This window comes from Pleurodeles waltl, chromosome 2_1 (assembly GCF_031143425.1).
Source record: "Pleurodeles waltl isolate 20211129_DDA chromosome 2_1, aPleWal1.hap1.20221129, whole genome shotgun sequence".
In the NCBI taxonomy this organism is placed as follows: Eukaryota; Metazoa; Chordata; class Amphibia; order Caudata; family Salamandridae; genus Pleurodeles; species Pleurodeles waltl.
This window is the reverse complement of record NC_090438.1, coordinates 669,534,418-669,557,907: the sequence shown is the minus strand read 5'-3', so window position 1 is coordinate 669,557,907 and position 23,490 is coordinate 669,534,418. Positions and strand designations below refer to the sequence as shown.

The window sequence follows — 23,490 nt, the reverse complement described above, 5'->3', positions numbered from 1 at the left end:
GGGCCCCGCAAAGACGACGGAGACGACAACTGACTTGGTCCCAGCCCTACTGGCCTGTCTCCAGACTCAAAGAACCTACACAGCAACGCATCCGACAGGTACCAGTGACCGCAGAGAGGACTCCCAGGTGACTACGACGATGTAAGTACCCTGAGTTGACCCCCCTGCAACCTCACAGCGACGCCTGCAGAGAGGATTCAGAGGCTCCCCCTGACCGCGACTGCCTGGTCACAAGGAACCCGATACCTGGACCCAGCACTGCACCCGCAGTCCCCAGGACAGAGAGGAACCACCTTCCATGCAGGAGTGACCAGCAGGCGGCCCTCTTACTAGCCCAGTCAGTGGCTTGCCCGAAAAGTTCCCCTGCTCCCTGCCTGCATCGCCTAAGTGACCCCCGGGCCCCTCCATTGCTTTCTATAGCAAACCTGGCCCCTAATTTGCACACTGCACCTGGCCGCCCCTGTGCCACTGAGGGTATGTATTGTGTGTCTGTTTGTGTCTCCTCCAGTGCTCTACAAAACTCCCCTGGTCTGCTCCCCTAGGACGCAGGCACTTACCTGTAAGCAGACTAGGACTGGAGCACCCCTGTTCTTCATAGGCGCCTATGTGTTTTGGGCCCTCCTTTGACCTCTGCACCTGACCGGCCCTGTGTTGCTGGTGCAGTGACTTTGGGGTTGCCTTGAACCCCCAACGGTTGCTGCCTATGCCCAGGAGACTGACTGTAAGTGCTTTACTTACCTGAAAAACCTAGCCAAACTTACCTCCCCCAGGAACTGTTGATCTTTGCACCGTGTCCACTTTTAAAATAGCTTATTGACATTTTAACTAAAACTGTGTATACTACTGCTTTGAATCAAAGTTCTATACTTACCTGTGTGAAGTACCTTGCATTTTATGTACTTACCTCAAATCTTGAATCTTGTGGTTCTAACATAAATTAAGAAAATATATTTTTCTATGGTAAAAACTATTGGCCTGGAGTTAAGTCTTTGAGTGTGTGTTCCTCATTTATTGCCTGTGTATATACAACAAATCCTTAACACTACCCTATGATAAGCCTACTGCTCGTCCACACTACCATAAAATAGAGCATTAGTATTATCTAATTTTGCCACTATCGACCTCTCTGGGGAACCCTTGGACACTGCACACTATCTCTCACTTTGAGCTAGTATATACAGAGCCACCTTCCTACATTTGCTTTCCATTATTTTAATATAATGTACCTGTTGGACCTTACAGCCCTTAGGGTGTTCTTCCTCCATGTGTTTGCTGAAATTAATTATTGTTGGCTGTGGCACTCTGTACACTTTACCACTGCTAAGAAGTGCTAAACTCCTTGTACTCACTCCTCTAAACATGATACAATTGGCGTACACCCAATTGGCACATATAATTTACAAATACGTCCCCAGTATAGTGGTACAAGCTGTACCCAGGGCCTGTAAATTGTAGTGGGCCTGCAGCACTTATTGTGCCTCCCACTTAAATAACCCTTTGAGACATGTTTCTGAGTATCATTGTCACCTTTGTGCAGATTTAAACTGCCATTTTGACTTGGCAAAATAAACCTTTTACCAGGTGTTTGACCTGGCCCTTTTTGCAGGGTCATCTCCAGACTTTTTGCCTCCATCCTCCTATTTCTGTTTTTGTTGGCTTTAGGATTCTGGGCACTTTACCACGCTAACCAGTGCAAAAGTGCATATATTCCCTGTCTAAATTGTATTGGTGATTGGTTTATCCTGATTGGCATATTCGATTTACTAGGTAGACCCTAGTAAAGTGCAATACAGGTACCCAGGGCTTGTAAATCAAATGCTGCTAGTGGGTCTGCAACATTGATTGTGTAACCCACATGAGTAGTCCTGTAAACATGACTCAGACCCACCATTGCAGTGTCTGTGTGTGTGTGTGTAGTTTCAAACTACCAATTCAACCTGGCAAGTGTACCCAGTTGCCAGGCCCAAACGTTTGCTTTTGGTACATGTAGGTCACCCCTAAGGTAGGCCCTAGGTAGCCCCATAGGCAGGCTGCAGTGCATTTAAAAGGTAGGACATTTACTTGTGTGTTTTACATGCCTTGATGGTGACCTAGAACCAAATTTGTTTTTAACTATTGCAAGGCCTGTCTCTCCCATAGGTTAACTAGGAGATTGCCCTTACATATCCCTTAAGTGCAGTTTCCCATTGGGAGCAGATAGAGATTTGGAGTTTGGGGTTCTAAACTCACAATTGAAAAACATTTTTTTGGGGTAAAGTTATTTTTTAGATTATCAGTTTGAAAATGCCACTGTTAGAAAGTGAGAATTTTCTTTGCTTAACCATTCTGTGCCACTGCTTGGCTGCTTAATCCACGTCTGGGTCAGACTGCCGGTTGGGCAGTTTGTGAATTCACTCTAGACAATGACACAAAGGAAGCTGAGGTGAGTCCTGCATATCCTGACTAGTGGTCCTGGACTACAGTGGGAGGGAGGAGCTGACACCTTTGTGCATATCAGACAAATCGACCCAGCGCCTGTCCTGTGGCAGGAAATTCAATGCAGGGCCTGCCTCGCGGCTGGAGAACCAATGCAGCGCCTGTTCTCAACGCGGACCCTTCGCACAGCACATTGAAATTTTCCACGCATCAACCCTGGGGCATCAACATCTTCAACACCTACACTGCATGGACCTGAGGCGGCTTGTCCGGAAATCAAGACATCTTTTCCCTGCAAGGAAATAATTGACGCATCACTTGCCCAGTGGAAAGGAATCGACGCACGACCATACTTGTGAGTAAGGAATCAATGCATCGCTTGCTTTTCCAACACAGACCCGCTGCATACCAGGTACTTTGTACCAAAACAACACATCCATTAATTTGTATGTATTAAAAATTCATATCTATGATTGTGTATGGTGGATTTTTGTCATTTTGGAATTGTTTGACTTTGATAAATATTGGCTATTTTTCTAAACTGGTGTGGAGTCCTTTTGTGGTGTATTTACTGTGTTACGGAGTGCTTTTGTATAAATACTTTACACATTGCCTGACTGCTTGTGCCAAGCTACCAAGGGAGTGAAAAGGGGTTTTCTGAGCTGTGTGTCTTCCTTACCCTAAGTAGAGAGAGGGTCCCTACTTGGACAGTGTTAGAAATTGGGGCTTTGGTTGGCATTTAGGTTACCCCCTGTCCAAGCAAGGACCCTCAATCTAGTCAGGGTAAGTCATACACAATCCAAATGATCCTGTACCCACCCTCTGGTAGCTTGGCACTGAGCAATCAGACTTAACTTAGAAGGCAACGTGTAAAGTATTTGTGCAATAATTCATGCAATAACACAGTGCAAACACCACACAGGTTTAGAAAAATATAAAATATTTATCTGAGTAGATTAAGGTCAAAACGATTATGATTTGATAAGTAGAAGTTGAAATATCACTATTGTAATGACAAGATGAGTTTTAAGTTCTTTAAAGCAACAATGGTCTCTTGCAAGCGCATAGTACCTAGTTTCCATCTAAATTATCCGCACTGGACTGCAGAGGAGGAGTTGCATGGAAAACGGGGAGGTGTGCGTCGGTTTCTCGAGGCCCACACAGATGAAGCGTCAATGCTTTTCCGTGCAGCAAGGGCTTTGTGTTGATTTCCGGTGCGCAGGCTTGGATCGCCTTCGTTTTGTGGGGTATTTGGATGCCCAGGGGATGATGCGGAGAAGTCCTGGGCATGCAGGACGAAGTCACAGGAGCTGCGTCAATTAGGTGGGTGATGCGGCGAAATTTCTGTCATACGGTAGGCACTGTGTCTATTCCTCTCGCAGGAAGTCCAGCTGCTTCGTCTCATCGATGCGTCAATCCGGTGTGCCGTGCATCGAAGTTCCGGTCGCAACACTGGCATTGTGTCGATCTCCATTCAGGGAGCCAGGCTACGTCTTTCGAGTTTGGCGATGCAGTGTTTTTCTCACCGGGGGCAGGCTGTGCATCGATTTGCGCCGCACAAGAAGTTTGCAGAGATGAAGGCAGCAGTCCTTTACAGCAAAGCAGTCAGGTGAGTCCTTTGGGCAGCCATGCAGCTTTCTCTTAGCAGGTTGCAGGTTCTGGTTCAGTTTCTTTCCCAGGAGGTATCTTGTCAAGAAGAGTCTGAGTTGGTAGGGTCAGGGACCCAGTTTATATAAAAATGTGCCTTTGAACTGGGGGAGACTTCAAAGAGTGACTTAGAAGTGCACAAGGTCCCCTTTCAGTTCCATCCTGTCCGCCAGGGTCCCAGTAGGGGTTTTGGCAGTCCATTGTGTGAGGGCTGGCCACTGTCCTTTGACATGTAAGTGTCAGGCCCTCCACCTCCCCAGCCCAGGAAGACCCATTCAGTATGCAGATGTGTGCAGGTTTGACTGCGCATCCTGTGTTTGGGGTTGTCTGAGTGAAATGCACAAGGGAGCTGTCAAATGACCCAGCCAGATGTGGATTGTAAGGCACAGAAGGATTTAAGTGCAGAGAAATGCTCACTTTCTAAAAGTGGCATTTCTAAAATAGTAATATTTAATCCAACTTCACCAGTCAGCAGGATAATTCTGGATATACTAAATATGACTTTGTTACTCTTTTCAGATCAGAGTCTACCACTCAAACAGTATGTGAGGGTAGCCCTAATGTTAGACTATGAAAGGAGCAGGCCTCACAGCAGTGTAAAATGAATTTAGGAGTTTTACACTACCAGGACAGATGAACTACAGAGCTACATGTCTTGCCTTTTACCTACATAGTACCCTGCCCAATGGGTTACATAGGGCCTACCTTAGGGGTGACTTATATGTAGAAAAAGTGGAGTTTAAGACTTGGCAAGTACTTTTAAATGCCAAGTCAAATTGGCTGTGAAACTGCACACACAGGCCTTGCAAAGGCAGACCTGAGAAATGGTTACGGGGCTCTTATGTGAGTGGCACAATCAGTACTGCAGGCCCACTAGTAGCATTTAATCTACAGTCCCTGAGCCTTCATTGGAAAACATCAGTGGCAAGTGCACCACGTCTAGTTTCAATGTGCATACAGATTCATGCACAAATACCCACAGGCTGTTTGTGCTGTATCAGTGTGTAACGTGCTGCATGCAAAGAAAGAAGGGGAATAACAAACAGGGCACAGACAAAGAAGCCGCAGAAAGTGACTGGTTACTGAAGCATATAGAACAAACAATTTGTATGTACTTCTGTATGTTTCAAAGTATTCACACATTCACAGTAGTAGTAGGTAAGGCTATTACCTATTGACTTTTCTCAATGATATGCCCTAAGTACAAAGGGTGTACTGAGACTTGGGCCCCATGCTCACTATGTTAAAGGACCCGATCTATACTTCAATGAAGAGGCCCAACTAATTGAAAACCTATCTGGACTTGCGTCTGTTCATGTTAGGAAGTGATATGACTTAGCAGTTCGAGTAGGCTGTTCTTATTAGAACCGGTCCAAAGGTGATATGCATATGTTAAGTCCGTGTCTTTAGTGGTACAGGGTTAAAAATGGACTGGAATCTCCCCAGAGTAATTACTTATGGCTGAGATCAAGTCAAGCATCCCACTTTCTCACTTGTGACAACTTTGGTCACTGCTGTTGTCCTACCCTTGCAGCAACCGGTGATGCCTTTGCCATGGTGAATAACTGTTGTTCTGCCTGCTTTGTCCACTGCCTTTGTAGCAGCAGTTGTCTCTCCTGTCATGGCAGTTGTTGTAGATGGGGTCATAACTGTGATTACAGCTCCAGTGGAAGCTGTTGTCACTGGTGTAGATTCTGTCATCAGTTGCAGCTATTGCTGCAGCTGTTTTTGTTGCCTTAGTGCTGGAAATGCTCATCTGTGGTTTGGCTGCTGTTGTGGCTTCTGTTGTTACTACTGTGGCCCCTTTTGTAGTAGAAGATTTTGTCACTGCTATTGCTGTTCTAAAGACAACTAAAGACAGCTGTGGTTGCAGTTGGTCCTGTTGAGGTTGTAGCATTGGTGACTGCTGTAGTCCCTGCTGTGGTTAAATCGGCGGGAATTTCTGTTGGTGTGGCTATTCTCTCTGTTGTGGTAACAGCTGGCATTGCTACTGTTGACCCTGCTGTGGTGGCACCTGTTGTCACTGCTATGATCCCTGCTATGGTCATTGCTTTTGCGCTACTGCTGGTATTGCTGTGGGCATTGCTGTGCTGGTATTGCTCCTGTATCAACTGTTGCTGCCTTGTGGCAACTCTTGTAACAGTTGTTGCGACTGTTGTAACAGCAGCTCCTGTAGCTGCTTTTGTAGCTTCTGTAGTGATAGCTATTGTTGCTGCTATTGTTACTGTTGTTGTGGCAAGTTGAGACGCTGCTTTGGTCACAGCTGTCATGACTGTTGTTGCTGTGACCCCCTCCTCTGATGAACACTTTTGTTGCCCTGTCACAGTGGCAGCTGTGACCCTTGCTGTGATTACAGCATGATCACAACTGTTTTAACTGTTATGGTGTCATATATGGGTCCTGGTGTGATCCCTGCTGCAGCAACAGCTATTCTAGATTACTTGCCAATGTCATACAAAAATGTTGCATTCCAGTTGAGTTGAAGTCACCAAGAGTGTGTCTCTTGACTGAGCAAGACACGTTACCACAACAAATAACTTCACAAGTGGGCGATCTTATTCGTAGATCTACTTGCAACACATGACAACAGAAAATGGCAATGTTACTCCTGAAGATAGCTACAGCACACGTTCCTGAGTAAGTTATGTGGTTAAATAGAGCAGGAACTTCTGCTTAATCTTTTTTCCCTGTTAGTTCCTTTACATTTCAAAGGCAAGATGTGTTAAGCTCCAAAGACGATGAACCTAATTACATAACTTGGGCACTTCAAACACTGTGCTCTTTTCTCCTGAAAAATGCAGGCACATCTATTCAGTAGGTTATCAAATCAGACCACTTGCTAAGTCAACAGTGAAGGGAACTGGCATGAATTCTCCAAAACAGGCTATATAATAAAGTGAAAACATTTTGCTAACTGCTGTGTTAAACGACTAGTTGATCTTCTTCCTGTTTCAGCTCAAGAAGCTAATAAATAGCTATTAATGTTTCAGAATTCCAGCTTTGCGTGCACATCTAGAGGAGTTTTTTTTGGGGCTGCCGTTGCCTATGTCCAGAATAGATAACATGCATTCATTTTAGGGTACTTCTCATAATAGACTCACTGTGGCACTTAGAAGAAGATCTAAAAAAAAATATGCTATCAACAAAACAACAATGTAGGACTTTACATACTGTACTCTGCACTCAAGAGTTAATATGAACATTGGAGGTATTATTCTCAGTAACAATACCATGCGTATGTTGCATGTTTTGCCAGTGGTGGAACCACATTTACAGGTACACAAAGGCAACATAGTTTTCCATGCACACCCATGCTTTCTACCTAGATTTGAATCTTTGTTTCACATAAATCAGTCCATGTAACTGACTCCAATTCTTTTTCAAATTTCTTTTTTTTTTTCTTCATTTTTTTACAAATCCACAGAATTGAACTAAAATGTCTCTACATGCACCTGATGTTAAAAGAGTGTTTGTGCAGTACATTGACAGTACAAAGCCTACTAGAAAGATAAAACCCTTTTTTGTTTAGTTTCTGCCACTACTTCAAGGTAGAGCTATTTCTCATGTAGGAATCGATACATGCATTCAGGTTTGATAGACATCAGTACATTAAACCCTTTGAAACTCATCACATGCACACTGTGAGAAAGAAGGGCACACCTTTGGCTGACATTTGTAAAGCAGAAACATCCGTGTTAGACCTGGCATCCTTTGCATGGTTTCCTCCTGACTTTTTGCCTTATGATCTCCTGTTCTGCTGACTTCTTTTTAGCTGGTGTTAGGACTCTGGGCACTTTACCACTGCTGACCAGTGCTCTTTCCTTAAAACCTGATAACATTGGCTTCTCCACAAATGTCATGTTTAATTTACTCATAAGTCCCTAGTAAAGTGCACTACCTGTGCCCAGGGCCTGTAAAGTAAATGCTACTAGTGGAATTGCAGCACTGACTGTGCCACCCACTGCAGTAGCCCTTTAAACATGGTTCAGGCCTATCATTGGAGAGCCTGTGCGTGCAGTTTTAATCTGCCATGTCAACCTGGCAAGTTAACTCTCTTGCAGGCTCAAACCCTCCTTTGTAATACGTATGTCACCCCTTAAGCCTTAGACAGCCCCAAGTGCAGGGTGCAAGGAATTTAAAAGGTTTGGACATGTACTTTTAAGTTGTGCATGTCTGGGTAGTTAAAAATCTCAAATAAATTTTTCACTACTGCAAGGCCTATCTTTCCCATAGGTTAGCTTTGGGGTTGCCCTATTACATTTTATAAGTATAATTTCCAGTCGGGAAGCGATCAGGTCCACAAGTTTGATGTCTCTGGGATCACAATTGAAAATCACAACTTATTGTGAAGTCAGATTTTAAATTGTAATTCTAAAAATGCCACTTTGAGAAAGTTGGCATTTTCTTTCTTTAAATCATCTAGTGTCTTCTGTCTTTCTTTGGCTACACATCTGGGAGGGTGACAGCTGGGGTCTTGCAAGTTCCTTCCAGACAGCCACACACAAAGGGAGCTTAGGTGTGACTGATGGCCTATCAACATCCTGAAGGCCCACCCTGGCAGGATCGGAGGGAGGAACTGACACTTACACCTGAATGGGATGTGTCCAGTGCCCTCACAAAGGACTGCATAACCCCTTGTAATGCATCTGCTGCCAGGGAAGGAAGGGCAAGAACTTAGTGCACTTCAAGGGTATTTCTTTAAAGTCTCCCCCACTTCAAAGGCAACACTGGGTATAAGAACTGGACTTCTGAACCTACCAAATCAGTACACCTCTGGACTTGTTGACATTCTGCCAGGAAGGACTGCTGTGCTGCTGAAGGGACTGTCACTCTACTGGACGCTGGTGGACTTTGGGGGACTCCTGCTTTGCTGTGCCTGCCCTGCTGCCCTCCTTGCTTGGGAGTGAGATGGACCAGACCCCACATCTCTACATCCACAGAACCAAAGTGACTACAAGGGCTTGCTAGGTTGCCTCCTCTTTTGAAGTCTCAGGGACATCATATACTTCACTGCATCCTGCAACATCACCTGGACTTTGCTTGCTGCAAGTCTTGTCCTGCCACATGGTGCCAATCCCGTTCTGGGCCCTTGGAAGTGGGTAGAAAGTGCTGCAACTGTAAAATCCACGCATCTGTCATTATGCCAGTCGCAACCAATGCATCTTACCTTGACACTGATGCATTGCCGCTGCCATGGAGGACTAAGATATTGCATTGCTGGCTGCGAGGCTCAACGCCAATGCCTCAACTTCATTGCGAAAGAGTCCTGCGATGCAGCGCTGCTACAGGGCATCACATTGATGGTTGTGCAACTTGACGACAACGACATCTCTGCTCGAATCAGAACAGACACAGAGTCTGCATCTGAATGGATTGACGCTGCACATCACCTCCTCTGCTCCTCACGTTGGTACAGGAATGCTGGACTTGGTTTGGTTTTGGCACCAGGTGCAGATACAAACATTGGGTGAGAAAAATCATAGGAATGTTTTTTGAATGCTCAACCAGTTATGACTTGGTGGTTGTTCTCTGATTTCTTAATGACCACCCTTCCCCTGTGAACATCCTTGGTTAAACGCTACCCCTAAACTTAGTACTGTGGAGAATCTGCCAATCCATCTCTCATTCGTGTTGTGCAATATCCACCTATTCTTTAATTGAATAATACTGCTTGAGTTAGTCCTGTTTGGAGCCAATTACATATTTTATTTCACAGTATATCTGTATTATCAAAAGCTCAGTATGAATTAGAAAAATGTTGCTAATGCAAGAGGAATCATACATCTTGAGGGGTAAATGAAACTTATGAAAATGTGTAATTGTCAATTATGCATAATTTGCCTGTGCATTATACACTCATCACTAGCAAAAAGGTGTTTTATGCTTTTGATGCCACATACAACTATATTGCCATATTTCGTGCTAACGTATTTGTTATATACAACGAGGATTACCTAGAAATTAGAAAACCATGTGTTTTCAATAAAATTATGTGCATTTAAAGATCTATCATATAAATCAATTAACATTAAACATCAGTTAAGTCAAACAATGCAGTGAGGTGATCAAGCTTGCTTGGTGCTCAACCACGGTATGATACCGACATGTAATATATCACATAAGAGTATCACAAATTAAAGAAACGGCCCACATTGCACAATTAAATTACTCCAAAAGTGGGAGCCAGTGGTGTTTTGATCATATTTAAGATAAAACGATCATAATCGGGATACGATTCCTGAGGGAGGAATTCCAACTGAAGCAACATATTGTAAGGACAATATGAGAAGAGGATCATAGGTATTCGGGAATGTTGCATGTGCTGGTAGCACTTCCAAGGAGGCTTATAGAATAGAGTATATTGTGGCCTGCGGGACCGGTGTGGCACTAATAACAGGACTACACTAACCACTATTGTCCATCATCATAATACTTCACTTTTCTTTAATGCTTTCTTTTTCACTTTAAAGATGCTGTAACTGAGTTGAGCAGAGAGTTTACTGAAACTGGCGAACCCGTTACTGATGACAGCTCTGAATTGCGCAAGTTGTTCTATAAATTGGAATACCTTTTGCAAGTAAGTGATGCAGCCACCTCTTTTTTATTTGTATTACTATTTTAGCCATAGCAGAGCTATAATTCTTTAATGACCGTCCATCACATAAGCTGCACATAATTTTGGCGATGTCACCTAGGACACATTTTATATTTTAACATAACTCAAAATTAAAAAAAACAAAAATCATTCTTTTTAAAACTGTTCAACCCCACTTTTCATACGGGAGGCAGAACACTGAAAGTCTGGAAATCTATACTTACCCCTGTATACTTACATTCAGAACATTGTGGTAGGCAATATTCTGACAATGATATTTTTGTGAGGCAATATTTAAAACACCATATCTGAGAGAGTCCCACCCAAATTATGGAGAAGTAATACATACAATTTAACTGTACTGTTCATGGTCCTGCATCTAAAGATTTACTCTGTTTCTGTTGTTAATAGATCAATCCAGATATATATGAGAACTAAATAGTGACTAATCCAGAGTGTCACGATGTCTGAGGGTGTCCAGTGGGTGACTACTATCTCATGTGTGACCTCTGTCTCAAAACGGGTGTTAACAGTAAACAGTTGTGACTCCCATTATAGCCACCGGCCATGTACCAATCAATTCCCAACTATCCCAGTACTCTGTACATTGACAGTTCTTTGAACTGGGCCTGGTTGCCCAATTTCCCTCCCCTGATGTAGAACCTTGGTATAGCTGACACTCCGAACTGCATACTTTAGGTGTGATTTAAACTCTGGCTGCCATAATGAGAGATCCTTACCTCCTTGACGGGGATCTCCATGCCTCCTGTTTATACGCCGACGTGACAGATGCACTGAAAGCCGCAAATGTTTTTTTTTTTACTTAACCAAAGCGAAAATTTGTTTCAGTAAAACAAAAACATAGTCCTGACAAGCAGGGTGTTTTCTGCCTGTGCATCTAGGCCTATCTTTGTTTCCCTGATATGAACTGCCATGCCTTGCATAGCAGTCTTTAGAAGGGAAACCCAGGGATGGTCTTTCCAGCCATATATAGTGAGGGAAAACTCTGTAACCTTGTGGTCCAGCAGTGAATGTGCCACCAGATAAATGTTTTCTGTTGGCAAAGTAAGCTTAGATTTTATCAGGTTAAAACCCGTGGTTCACCACCCCTAAATGAGGCAGGATAGCTGTGAGTTTATTGTGCTGAGAACATAATATATGCCCAGTGCTCTCATCCTATCAAGCAGTAAATGAGTGCCCTAGTCCAGTGTTTGCTTTGGAAAACCAGTAGAAGTCCTATTTGTTTGGGTTGGGATCCATTTTGTTTTAGGATACCAGTTAAATTAACATTTTTGGTAATCATCTCTAGCACTGAATTGGGCCCACTGAGCCATCTTCCTTTAATTTTAAAATACAAAGTAAGCTAGGAAAATGAACAAACACATTGTAACAGCTAAGATATTTTGCAGCAACGCGTTGAATTGTTTGTAAATTATGTTTAGTAGTAGTCCTTAAAGTTTTCTGAAAAGGCCCTCATTGATCAGTGCCACTGCGGAGTTGATCCCTTACTCTATATAATAATGTAAGCTTTAGACTAACATTTGGTGTCATATCATATCCAACATTTTTTCCTTTTATTAGTTTTAAATCGACCTTTACCTGCCTTACTTTTGATTTTGTAAATATGCCTGTTCACTGGACCATTATATAAGGAATAAAGTACCCCTACTGTGCATTATAAGGATATTGCAAGTCACTGATGAGTTCCATAACCCTATAAAGGAATGAGGCCAAAGGGCATGTTCCTTTATAAGGTTCTGGAACTCCAAGGTGAATTGCAATATCCTTATCATGTATGCCGAAGGGTACTTTATCCCATATAAAACATGGTCACACCATCACCTTTCTCACAAACCACTTAAAACCTTGGTGCATAGCTCATTCATATGAAAGAATGAGCATGTTTTCAAACACAAAGAATAAAATAAACCTGTAGTGCAAAATTAAACACATCACAAACATATTGTTTGCAAACTGATATTATAAACAGGTTGATACAAATCAGTTTTTTTAAAAAGAAAGAAAGCAACAGTATGTCGGAACATGTAGCAACATGCAGAAAGAATCTAGCTTTTCTCTATCAAAGTGCAAAAAATAAACACATTGTCTCTACTTGCTATTGCAAGCTATTAAAATAGAGCAGAAGAAAGAAAAACAACATTCCGTTTATTGCTTTAAACAGCTGTTTTGATTATGCTCTGTGGTCTGACCTGCCTTTCCCCTTGGCTGCAGGCTCTGGCAGCAGGCATTGTGATGTCAGAACTCGACTGTAACAACCTTATAATAGTCAAGCTCTGATGTATTTTCTTTATAATCATTGATTTAGTGTGCCACAAATCGCAGATTATAAAGAAATTTGTGACTGCTGTTTATACAGGAGTTACACAATCCCATGTATTATATTATATAATCGCTCTGACTCAGATTGATTTTAATGTGTGTGTTTATTGGCTCATATGGTATCTGAGTTCCAATCCAAAAGCAGCACATAAATAGCAAGCCTAGACAGCTGGTCCAAGTCAGCCATAGTAAGTGGCTTCTTTGTCATTGCAACTGGAGTGCAGCAAGTATTAGAATCCCTGTAATACCAGTGATAAGCAACGGTGCCCACCATGGTCACTGTCTAGTAACTACTCACTGCCTGGGACTAAGGGAAACAACCTCAGACCATGTTTAAAGCACCAACTAATCACTCCCCGGGACAGGGGTATGACAGCTGTTAAACCTTCATGCATACGATCCTCTGGAGATTCAGTGGCCTTGAGTTTAAGTAAGAGTTCCAGAAGACAATCTTCAGGTATGTAACAGAGGACAGCAGTCCTACAATGGAACAGCCTGACATGTGTAAGACTGAAGCCAGATGTACTGTGGGATGCCTTCTCTACCAGCAGCAAGAATCCCGGCTTTTAGAGCCCTAATTGTATTTAAAATAAAATGGTAGATGTTGTCTGAGTTCCTACGAGCGTCTGGGGTAAGAGTGTGCTGAAGCACCACAGAATCCTAGCTATTATCTACAGTGAATAGTGGATTCTGCGCTAGAGGAGGATGGATCGAAGCGACATAGGTTTGAGGGGATAACATCAATGAATGATGTATCAACAAAAGTTAATGACAATCAATAATATTAAACTCCAATCAATAAGCAACCAATTTATTAAGACAAATTCATAGATTTATTTCCCTATATTAACAATGCTAATGTCACGAAAATAACTCTCAAACACAAATGATAAGCATATAAGATCAATAGCGGTTGATTAAAGCATCTTATAAATCTCAATTTGATCAAGACAATTAAACAAATAATCTCCAAAAGAATCACACTTATTAATAATACAAAGACTGGTAATAATGGCAAAATATACATTAGTTCAGCATCAAATGATTTCAAAGTAAGTCATGAGCATTTCAAATTAGTTTCATGTGAAAATAATTTAGTAACACAAATTTAGAAAAAACTCTATCTAAGTTAATGATAAAAAATATATATATTATTAATATGCAGCAATTAAGTCATAAGTTGCAGCTAGTACCTAGACAGCAAAAGAAAGACATATTACTTTTCAATGACATACAGTACCATTAATAAAGTAGAAACAGCAAGTAGCTTGCTTCAGCCAGGGGGCACCATCAGTTATGTTATCAGAAGTTTTGGGCCTAACAGCTAAACCCACCCAGCCAATAAGTCTCGGACCATCAGAGTCGAACCTCATCTGCTCTCAAAATCTCTAAAATCCCCCCTCTCGAGAATTATACCCAGGTTGTTATACTAAATCCTAATAAGTTTATGATTGGTCAATCTACAGGGTGGATTCATTTCAGCCAATCAACAACTAAATTGATGACCTAAAACACAACAAATCTACGCTAACTATAACATTTTCTTCAAAAATAACATTTCCTCTTCTGACTCATCTGTAGCTCCATTGTTTCATCGCCCCTCGAATACCTTGTCTTAGGAAGAAACTTTTACTTATTCAACACACTTCCATCCTCGAGGAAAGACCAGATATTAGTAACATTCTCAACCAACAGGACATTTCAACTTATGCAATGCTTGGTTAAAACATGACTTCGTAAGACTTAATGCAGCAACCCAGTAAGGGTAGCTGTGAGCACATCTACACAAACATCGAAGACACTTTTATGTAAGCTTTTGAATCATGGAAAATAACCACAGCATCTAGTTAGAATTTTGCTGAGCTAAGAACCGAAAAACGAACATTTTCATAAGTCACTTGTCTTGCACATTAATTCATTACCCATTTTACTATGAAAATCATTATTAAACATATTAGAAAATTCACACTCTCACAGGTGTTTGGTACAACATCTATTTAACTAAGAAGGTGAGGGGTTTTATTAATCCAGTTGTACCAATCATTTACCTGGTTCAGTAATTCCACAGTTGGGCATAAACCTTGGACTCTGTGAATGGAGGTTTCCACCGCTCTGCTTCTAAACACATTGATAATGTATGCCATATAATATTTGCCTGAAAACCAAAGTCCTTGATGAAATTATTTTGTTGCTTCTTGCAGCAGAGCCCACTGGTTTAATATGAGTTGGATATTGTTTTATCAAAGATGTACTTTTTTCCCACGAGATGCTCACTGTCTACTGCCATCTAAACAGGTGACTGGAACCATGGGTGGAGAAAGAGGAAACAGGGTGTGTTTGTTCTTTGTTCTGAACGACTGGGAGTTGTGGTAAAAGTGGATCGTTCCACAGTCTGATCAGCCCATATTACTATTACATTGTTTTTTGCTGCCAATCAGGTGCATGTGTGCTGGGCAGTGGGGATGCCCATTTTAATATATACCTCATGTGTAGGTTTCTGTTTAGTGTTTACTGTTTGCCAACCTGTTCCTGGGGTTCTTCTTTTGTAAGTCATTGGTGATGAAATGTATCTGGTTCTTCAGCTAGTGCAGCACTTTTATGCCTGCAGTCACACGTGGGGAGGACCTTAGCAATGGACACTGGAGTTCATTGTAGTTGTGTGAGAAGGAAATGTTCAGCAACAGACAAACGTGCACACTGGCCTGGTTTTAGGTGTGTGCTGCCTGGAACATGTTGATTCATGAAATGGTACTATGTGTACAATCTGTAGTGGAAGCATCTGTTTGAAGGTAGAACAGAGGCAATTGAAAATTGGTACAGGACAGTGTAACTAATGATGTGAGCCATTGGCTGACTGCTCTGCACGATAAATGCTTATAAGTCTTGGTGCCTTTAAGACTCCTCCATGTGATTTATGATATTGAGAAATGAGAGGTAAGATGTTTATATCCAATTTAGTGTTTCAGAAATTAGAGGATCAGCCTACTATCGTTACCTTAACTTTGTTTTAATGTTTGTTATTTTTCTTCCTGTTTGAGCTGGTAATTTGATTATCTTGGTTTGTTTTCTACGGAGTCCTACATAATTAGAGCATAAAGCCTGAATTTGTTTTCAATTTCTATTCAGGATGTTCTCTGTCACAATCTGGAATACGAAAGGAGAGGGGTTTATGACGATTTGCTAGTGGTAGCAATGTGCTGTGCAGAAGGTGCTATGAGGTATTTTTATGAATATCTCAGAAAATGTTTTAAGCTAATTTTAAACATAAAGCACATGTAATTCTGGAAAATCTATTGTATTTCATTAAAATGAAAGTAGCAGGAAAAACGTTTGTCATATATTGTAATCATAAGGGCTCTCTGCATTTCTTGCAAATTTGCTGAGAACATCTACCCATAGAAAATGAGCTAGCTGAAGAGGTGGATGGATACAAGGCGGGAAATCATATTAGCATGTGTGTAACATTCTAAAGAGTGTGCATAAGAGAGAAAATTAATAAGACGTAATGAGGATCTGTTGGACTTGATCCTCTCATGCAGGGATACCCTCAACATTTTTGCCTTTGCCCCCCCATTCACCTTTTGCTGAAATTCCTTTGTTGAAAAATGGGTTATTGGTAAGGGCAGGTAGGTACCTACACTTAGCAATAGGCCACTAACCTCTACGTAGGTCCAGTTAGGTCTCAATAAATTAAACCCAGCTCAACCCTTGGTAGCTTGGCAACGAGTGACAAGGCTTAATTTAGGAGACAGAGTGTAAAGCATTCTAATATCTCAAAACAGTAATTAAATAAAACACAGGAAACAGTTTAAAAATCCAAAACCAATTTATAAAAATAGATTATATTTTTATCTTTAAAATGACACAAAAACGAATAATATCAGATAGGGGAACCGTTAGCCCCTAGAAACAAAAAGCACCAATTGGGTCATCTGGTTGCACCTCGACCGGGGCAAAGTCAAAGTTTAAGGACGACCGCGATGGAGCCCGGCTCGGCTACAGGCCGCGGGAGGCCTCGGTCAAAAGTTTACCTTCTCACTTAGTCGTTTTTCTGAAGATTTTCTTCAGCGGGACGAACCTGCCAGTCCAATCTGACCTTCTGGAACCCTTCTCCGGATACACGTCGCGGGAATCCTCGGTGGAGATTTTTACCTTCGGACTTAGTCGTTTTTTCGAGGTGAAAATCCTTTGACCGGGGTAAGCCTGGATCTTGATCCGACGTCCTTGGAGCCCTCCTCGGATACGCTGGCTGGGAGGTCCCGGTCAACTTTGTACGTTTGGACTTAGTCTCTTTTTTGGAGATTTTCTTCACCGGGACGAACCTGCAAATCAGGCCGGGTCGCGGTTGAGGCAAGCTGGCTAGAGTTGCTGCGGCGGGTCGGTCTCTCTATGGAGCTTTTTTTCAAAACTTCTACAAACTTCTCCAAACTTCTGGGTCTTCTTCCAGATGTTCTTTTAAGGTTCTTTTGGGGTCCACAGCTCACCCCAAGGGTCCAGAAGCTCTGAGATGATCCTTGGGGATGTAGACTACAACTCCAAGAATGCACCTGGCGCAAACTCCTTTTTGGCCACTGGGCAGTGGTCAGCTGGTTGATTTCTTCAGGAGTTGGTGCAGGGGACTCTGGTTAGCAATTTTGCACCTGGGGCAAACAGGGAGTCCCTCCTTGAACCAGTTGAAGCCAGGCAAGGTCCTTCTTATGGTGAAGCCAAAGTGTGCAGCTGGTGCAGTCCTTCTGAGTGCAGGTTCCAGGTGCAGGCCAGAGGTCTAGCAGGGCAGTCCTTCTTCTTCTGTAGTTCTTCCCAGTAGGGATCTGGTAGGGAACTGAGGTGTGGGTGCAGGTCTGCCAGTTTTATCCTTGCTCCTGGGTGAAAAGCAGGGGGGTCCTGGTTCTCCAATCAGGTGCAGGGTCCTTCCCCCTGTGATGACCACTTCCTGGGAAGGGTGGCAAAAATCAATCCCAGGAGGCAACATTCCTCAAAAATCCATCATGGCTGAAAATGATTTTTGGAGGTTACATCTGGCTGAGCCCACCCTCTGGTGTGGCTAAAAATCATAAACACACCCCTCTCCTAATCTAATCAAGGAGGCACCTAGTTGTCTGGGGTTGCAGGATGTGGGGGTGTTGCTGGGTTGCTCCAAATGTCCTTCTCTGCCTCTGAAGACCAGTTTGGCAGCCCTCCCACTTCCTGCCTCACCATCTGCTGAGGGGAGATTCCCTCCCACAGGCACATCTCTTTGTGTGAAGCCAGGCCACTTCACACCTCATCCATGCAGCCTGGAAAGGCTGCCGGAGGCTGGCCAATCAGAGCACAGCAGCAAAAACAATGCAGGGCTGAAATTGGCAACTTTTCAGGTAAAGTTTAAAACTCTTTACCTGAACAAGTTATATTAAATCCCACAACTGGAAGTTGTGGGATTTATTATAACAATTAATTTGATATCAAACTCTTTGTATCTGTCATTTAAGGGGACTTTTAAAATTAAAATAAAGTCTCCCCATTCTAGCCTATGAAGGCCATTCACTACAATGAGGGAAAAACTAATTTGGCTGTTTTTACCTCACCAGGGCTTATAAAACAGTTACATGGCACCCAGCCCTAGGGGCGCATAGGCACACCTTAGGGGCGATTTATATGTAAAAATAAGGTAGTTTAAGACTTTGGAATTACTTTTAATTCCAAAGTCAAATTTGCATACAACTTTAATTTAAAAGCAGCCAGCAAGGCAGGCCTGCCTTTAAAATGACACTGGGCACCTCAGCAGTGCAGCTATGGGTGCACTACCTATGCTGGGGTCCCTAAACCTACATGCCCTACCATATACTAGGGACTTATAGGTAGGTTGACTTAGCCAATTATAATTAGCCTAATTTGCATCCTGATTTTACACAGAGCACAGGCCCTGGGACTGGTTAGCGGTACCCAGGGCACCATCAGAGTCAGGAAAACACCAGCCAAAAGTGGAAAACGGGGGCAAAAAGTTAGGGGGCCTCTGCAATCAGCCCTGTTTTCTCACATCCTTTTTGTTGGCTCTACAGCTCTGTACACTTTACAACTGCTAACCAGCACTAAAGTGCTTGCACTCTCTTCTTTAAACATGGTAAAATGGGCTTATACCTGATAGACGTATTTATTTTACTTATAAGTCTCTTTTAGAGTGGCACACCGTATACACAGGGCCTGTAAATTGAATGCTACTAGTGGGTCTGCAGCACCTATTGTGCCACCCACTTAAGTAGCCCCTCAAAGCATGTTCTACTTTTGCAATTGCAGCCTGCATGCAGTTTTAAACTGCAACACTGACTTGCTAAGCCTTAAACTTCCCATTTATTGCATATAAGTCCCTCCTGAGGTAAGCTCTATGTAGCCCATCGAGGAGGGTGCACTGTAATTAAAAGGCTGGGCATGTACTTTTCGGTTTTACGTGTCCTGGTAGTAAAAAAAACCTAAATTTGTTTTTCACTACTGTGAGGGCTACCTCTCCCATAGGAAAACATATTTTTTTTATAATTCCTTTTTCAATTCAAGTGTTAACACCATACAACACCACAGAGCATAGAACCGCATAGTCAACTGCAATACATTTATCAAATTTAGAACAGTGAGGAGACATTCACTTCCCAGTTTCCCAACTCTCCCCAAGGGATTTCCGCTTCTCCCAACCCTTAATTTCTCAAAATTGTAGTCAAAACCCCATCCAAAGGGTCTGTGCTAGGCCCAACTGGAGCAGCACATAGGTTCCCTCTATATTCATTCCATTTTCCCCACACTTTATGCCACTTTTGGGGGCACCCCCTCGCTTCGTATACCACTCTTTGCCAGCATGCACCAATCCATATCTGTTTTCCAGTCCTGAAGGCTTGGCTGCAACTCCTTTCCCAAAAGCCGTGAAATATTGCACTTTGCCACAATATTCCCAGGGTGACCCAGAGATGTTCTTTATGGCGCAGATCAGGCATACCAAGTAGTAAGGAGGCACCATTTGGCGTCAAGTTCCAAACCGTGTCCGGTTGCAAAATTAATACAATTAAGCATCAATGTTCAGTATCCCTGTAACACTGGGCAACACCACAAGATGTGAAAAAAGGAGCCCCAACATCGATGACACTCATTATCTGTAGCTCTGCCCATTGTCACCAACATAGCGCACAAAATATATGCTCTGCCTGAGTCATCTCCTCTTAGGATTTCAGCTGTGGTGTGTCAGGACTGTTCTTTGGTGTCTCTGGTGGCTTCTTGTCTCGCTGTTTTCATCCCCCTCGGGGCCCTGACCCTGGACCACCCACTGTCCTCCAACCATGAACCCAGTCCCAAGCATCCTCAGCTTTCTCAAAATACCATAATTTCCCTTCTGCCACAATTCTTAGTTTTGCCAGAAAAATCATCAATTATTTTATCTCCTGCTCTCTAAAGGCTCACTTGACGTCCAAGAAGCTTCATCTTATGCATTGAACCTTCAGTGTAAAGTCTGTGAAAAAGATTATGGCTGCATTTTCATAAGTAAGTGGGGGAGCCATGTATGCCATTTGTAAGATGACATCTGGGTCACTGTAATTTAAGATCTTGGTGATAATTGGATGAGGAGATAATGTAGTGTGGTCAGTTTTATGTATCCTTTGCGCGTTGGCTTCAGGCTTTAGGCCTTTGTGCACTTTGCCCTGGATGTATTTTATTCCTTTGCTCGCAGCTTAGAACCTCTGTGCACTTTGCTCTAAATGCTTTTTATTCGGCTTCGTACTGTTATTTTTCAAATAACCAGTTCTACGGTCTTGTTTTTTTTTTTATATCACACTGTTTAGCCTACTTCAGCACTGGAGTCCTCAATAACACATTCCTGTTCGCTCTGGGCTTCAGTCAAGGATACAGTCTGGTACATTGCCGATAGACGTGGTAGGAGTTTAGTCTTTGGCGTTCTTGCGTAGGTACATTTTGTGATCACGCTGACATGTTAGTTATAAAAACACTTCCTTGTCCCAAAACACGCAAGAGGGAGATTCCGACCAGGGAACCACAGCTAGACGCTGAATGCCTTGTTGCAGATACTGAACCAGATCACAGGCCTTTGCTCAGGTATGAGGGTTTATGTCTTCCTGGGGAATCTGAAAGGCAAGTTAGAAGCTTAACATGCTGTGCTTGAAATAGAACGAACTGAGGGAGAGTAGAAATTATTAACACCGTGATAGCGTTATTCTTATGTTTCACTCTCCTCGTGACTATTTCAATCCTACTGTGTTGTATTGTTCTGTTTATGCCGGCTCACGCCTTAATATCTAAAATGCAGTCGTTTTATTAAAACAATCTATAAAACTCAAACTGCCTTTGTCATTTGTATATGAAATCATACTGTAAATGAGAGAGCTTGTTTGGATCTGAGTGACCACGACTTCCCTGAGAAGTTCCAAAGATGTCATGCGCAAAACAGCCTAATCATCTCGTCCCCTTGGGAGAAATGAGGCACTGCTAGTTAGCCGGAGCAAAACCGGATTTGGGGTGACAGTGGTCCTTCCAAGTGGGTAAGACTTAGTCCCCCACACCAGGAACAACCCTGCTACCTAGAAATCCAGTAGTCTCATTTAGAATAATGAGAGCCCACGCGACAGTAACCCTGGCACGGGTGGCTTGCTTGGAACTCGAAGGGCCCTCTCCATCGAGACATAGTTAGAGAGGCCTTTTTGTTATTGCTTGTTATTGATTAAGTCTTCTATAAAGAGGTTGACCACTTGTCGCTCATCTTTTTCTGGGACCCAGATGGTCCGCACATTATTTCTTCTGGAGCATCCTTCGAAATCCTCCATTCCGTCCTCCAGCACTTTAGTTACTGTTCGCAGCTCGGCGACTTGGGTCTTCAGGGTTGCGTTTTTCATACTGGAGGGGGGGTGACATTTTCTTTAACCTCTGAAACTCTGGATCCCATATTTCGGAGTTCTGTTCTTACCAATGTAATTTCAGTAGAGACTGAGACAATTTTATTTTCTAGGTACGTACTCCAGTAATGGCTGCCATGGTGTCCTGGAGTGTGAGGGTTCCCCCTCCTCAGTTGAATGATTCGGTGATAGAGACATTGCACTGACGTCGGGATTTCAGCAGTCTCCTTCGGGAGCACACAATTCTCTAGTTTAGTTTGTTGAGTGATGCGAGCTCCATTAGCTCTTGTCGTCATGGTTAGTTGTGAGCACGGTCTGGCATCACATACCTTTAAAGAGTATGTCAGAGGACCAGGGCGAAACCCAGGCACTCACTGTCTCTGTCTGGTGGAACACCTGGAATCTGGATTGTTGCTCATTGATTTGTTGGGCAAGCGTCCTAGTCGCTGTCTTCCGGTTTCTGATTCAACTGTGGTGATTGATTGCAGTTTTATCACCACTGGGTTCAAGTGTGCCTCATTTGCACAATAGGGATATGCTTTTACTCTTAATTCTCAAGGTTATATCACCACTGCAGGGTATCAGTCACTGCTGGTGATTGCGGCCTTAGTATGATTGGCTCACTACCTCCAGGTGTCTTCCATCAGAGACCCCACATTCATTTTAAAGTTATCACCCATCTGTGGTCTATTTAGGCCCCGGTGTGTCATGTCACACATGAATATAGGAAGCTGCCAACAGCTGCACTCCCTCAGTCTTAAATTTGTGTTCCCAAGGCCCGGAGACATACATGAAACACCTACTTCTAAATTCACAGTAGCAACCACTGTTGCTGCCGGGATCAGTATCTTAGTGGGTGCTGTTGTTCGCTCTCTGCACAGTCTGCATGGGGCTCGATAGTGCTTGTATTTGACAGTGTTCAGCCCCTTCGTGTAGCCTTTATGGCTGTCAGACCTTTGTGGGGCCGCACGTGGCAGTCGCTCCAGGTCCTACCTTTCCGGCAGGTCTCTTTATCAATCTGCGAGGCTTCCATTAACTGCAATGGGTCCTTCCCCCTTTAGCACTTTCTCCCTTGAGATCTGGTACAGTCTCTCCAGAGCCGCGCTCTCTTTAATCGCTGCAGCTGAGCGCCTGAGGAATCATCAGATCTCTCCTTGCAGCTGCACCACTCACTCGATGCCATGGCCGCTCTCTATGTCACAGGCCCGGCTTCGCCACTCCTCTTGGGGGACACCTAGTGTCACCAATGTTGCATCATCTAAATTCCCAGGAGTTACGGCCCTGAAGTCATGGCCATAGCTTCTCTGGGGAGCAGATTATGTTTATCGGATGTTGCAGGATTTGTGGGGTGGATTGTAAGAACTGCGCTAAGTGGCAGCCATCTTCCCCAATGGTTGGCTACATCCCCCTTAGGATAACATTTGGTGGCCTTAAAAATGTAATAATCGCTAATATGTGCTAGGGAACAGGTTAGCATTTTGTGTTTGTTTTCTGAGAAGTTGTAATTAAAAATCCTCTTTAATTGTTTAGTCAGAGTTTGTTACAGTTTTGAAAATGTCATGTTTAGACAGTTGGCATTTCCTGGCCTAAATATTTGGTGCTTGCTCCTGTGGTTTGCTTTACTTTTGA

The 23,490-nt window shown here is 43.0% G+C and overlaps 1 protein-coding gene across 4 annotated transcripts in view; it reads left to right on the top strand.

The window, feature by feature from the left end:
* FYCO1 (FYVE and coiled-coil domain autophagy adaptor 1) overlaps positions 1-23,490 on the top strand; it is a 733,597-nt gene that overhangs the window by 43,980 nt on the left and 666,127 nt on the right. For all 4 annotated transcript variants that reach the window (XM_069216428.1, XM_069216419.1, XM_069216401.1 and 1 more), the window contains exon 3: positions 10,533-10,639. In XM_069216428.1, coding sequence (XP_069072529.1) covers positions 10,533-10,639 — 107 coding nt within the window. The remainder of the gene's footprint in view (positions 1-10,532; positions 10,640-23,490) is intronic.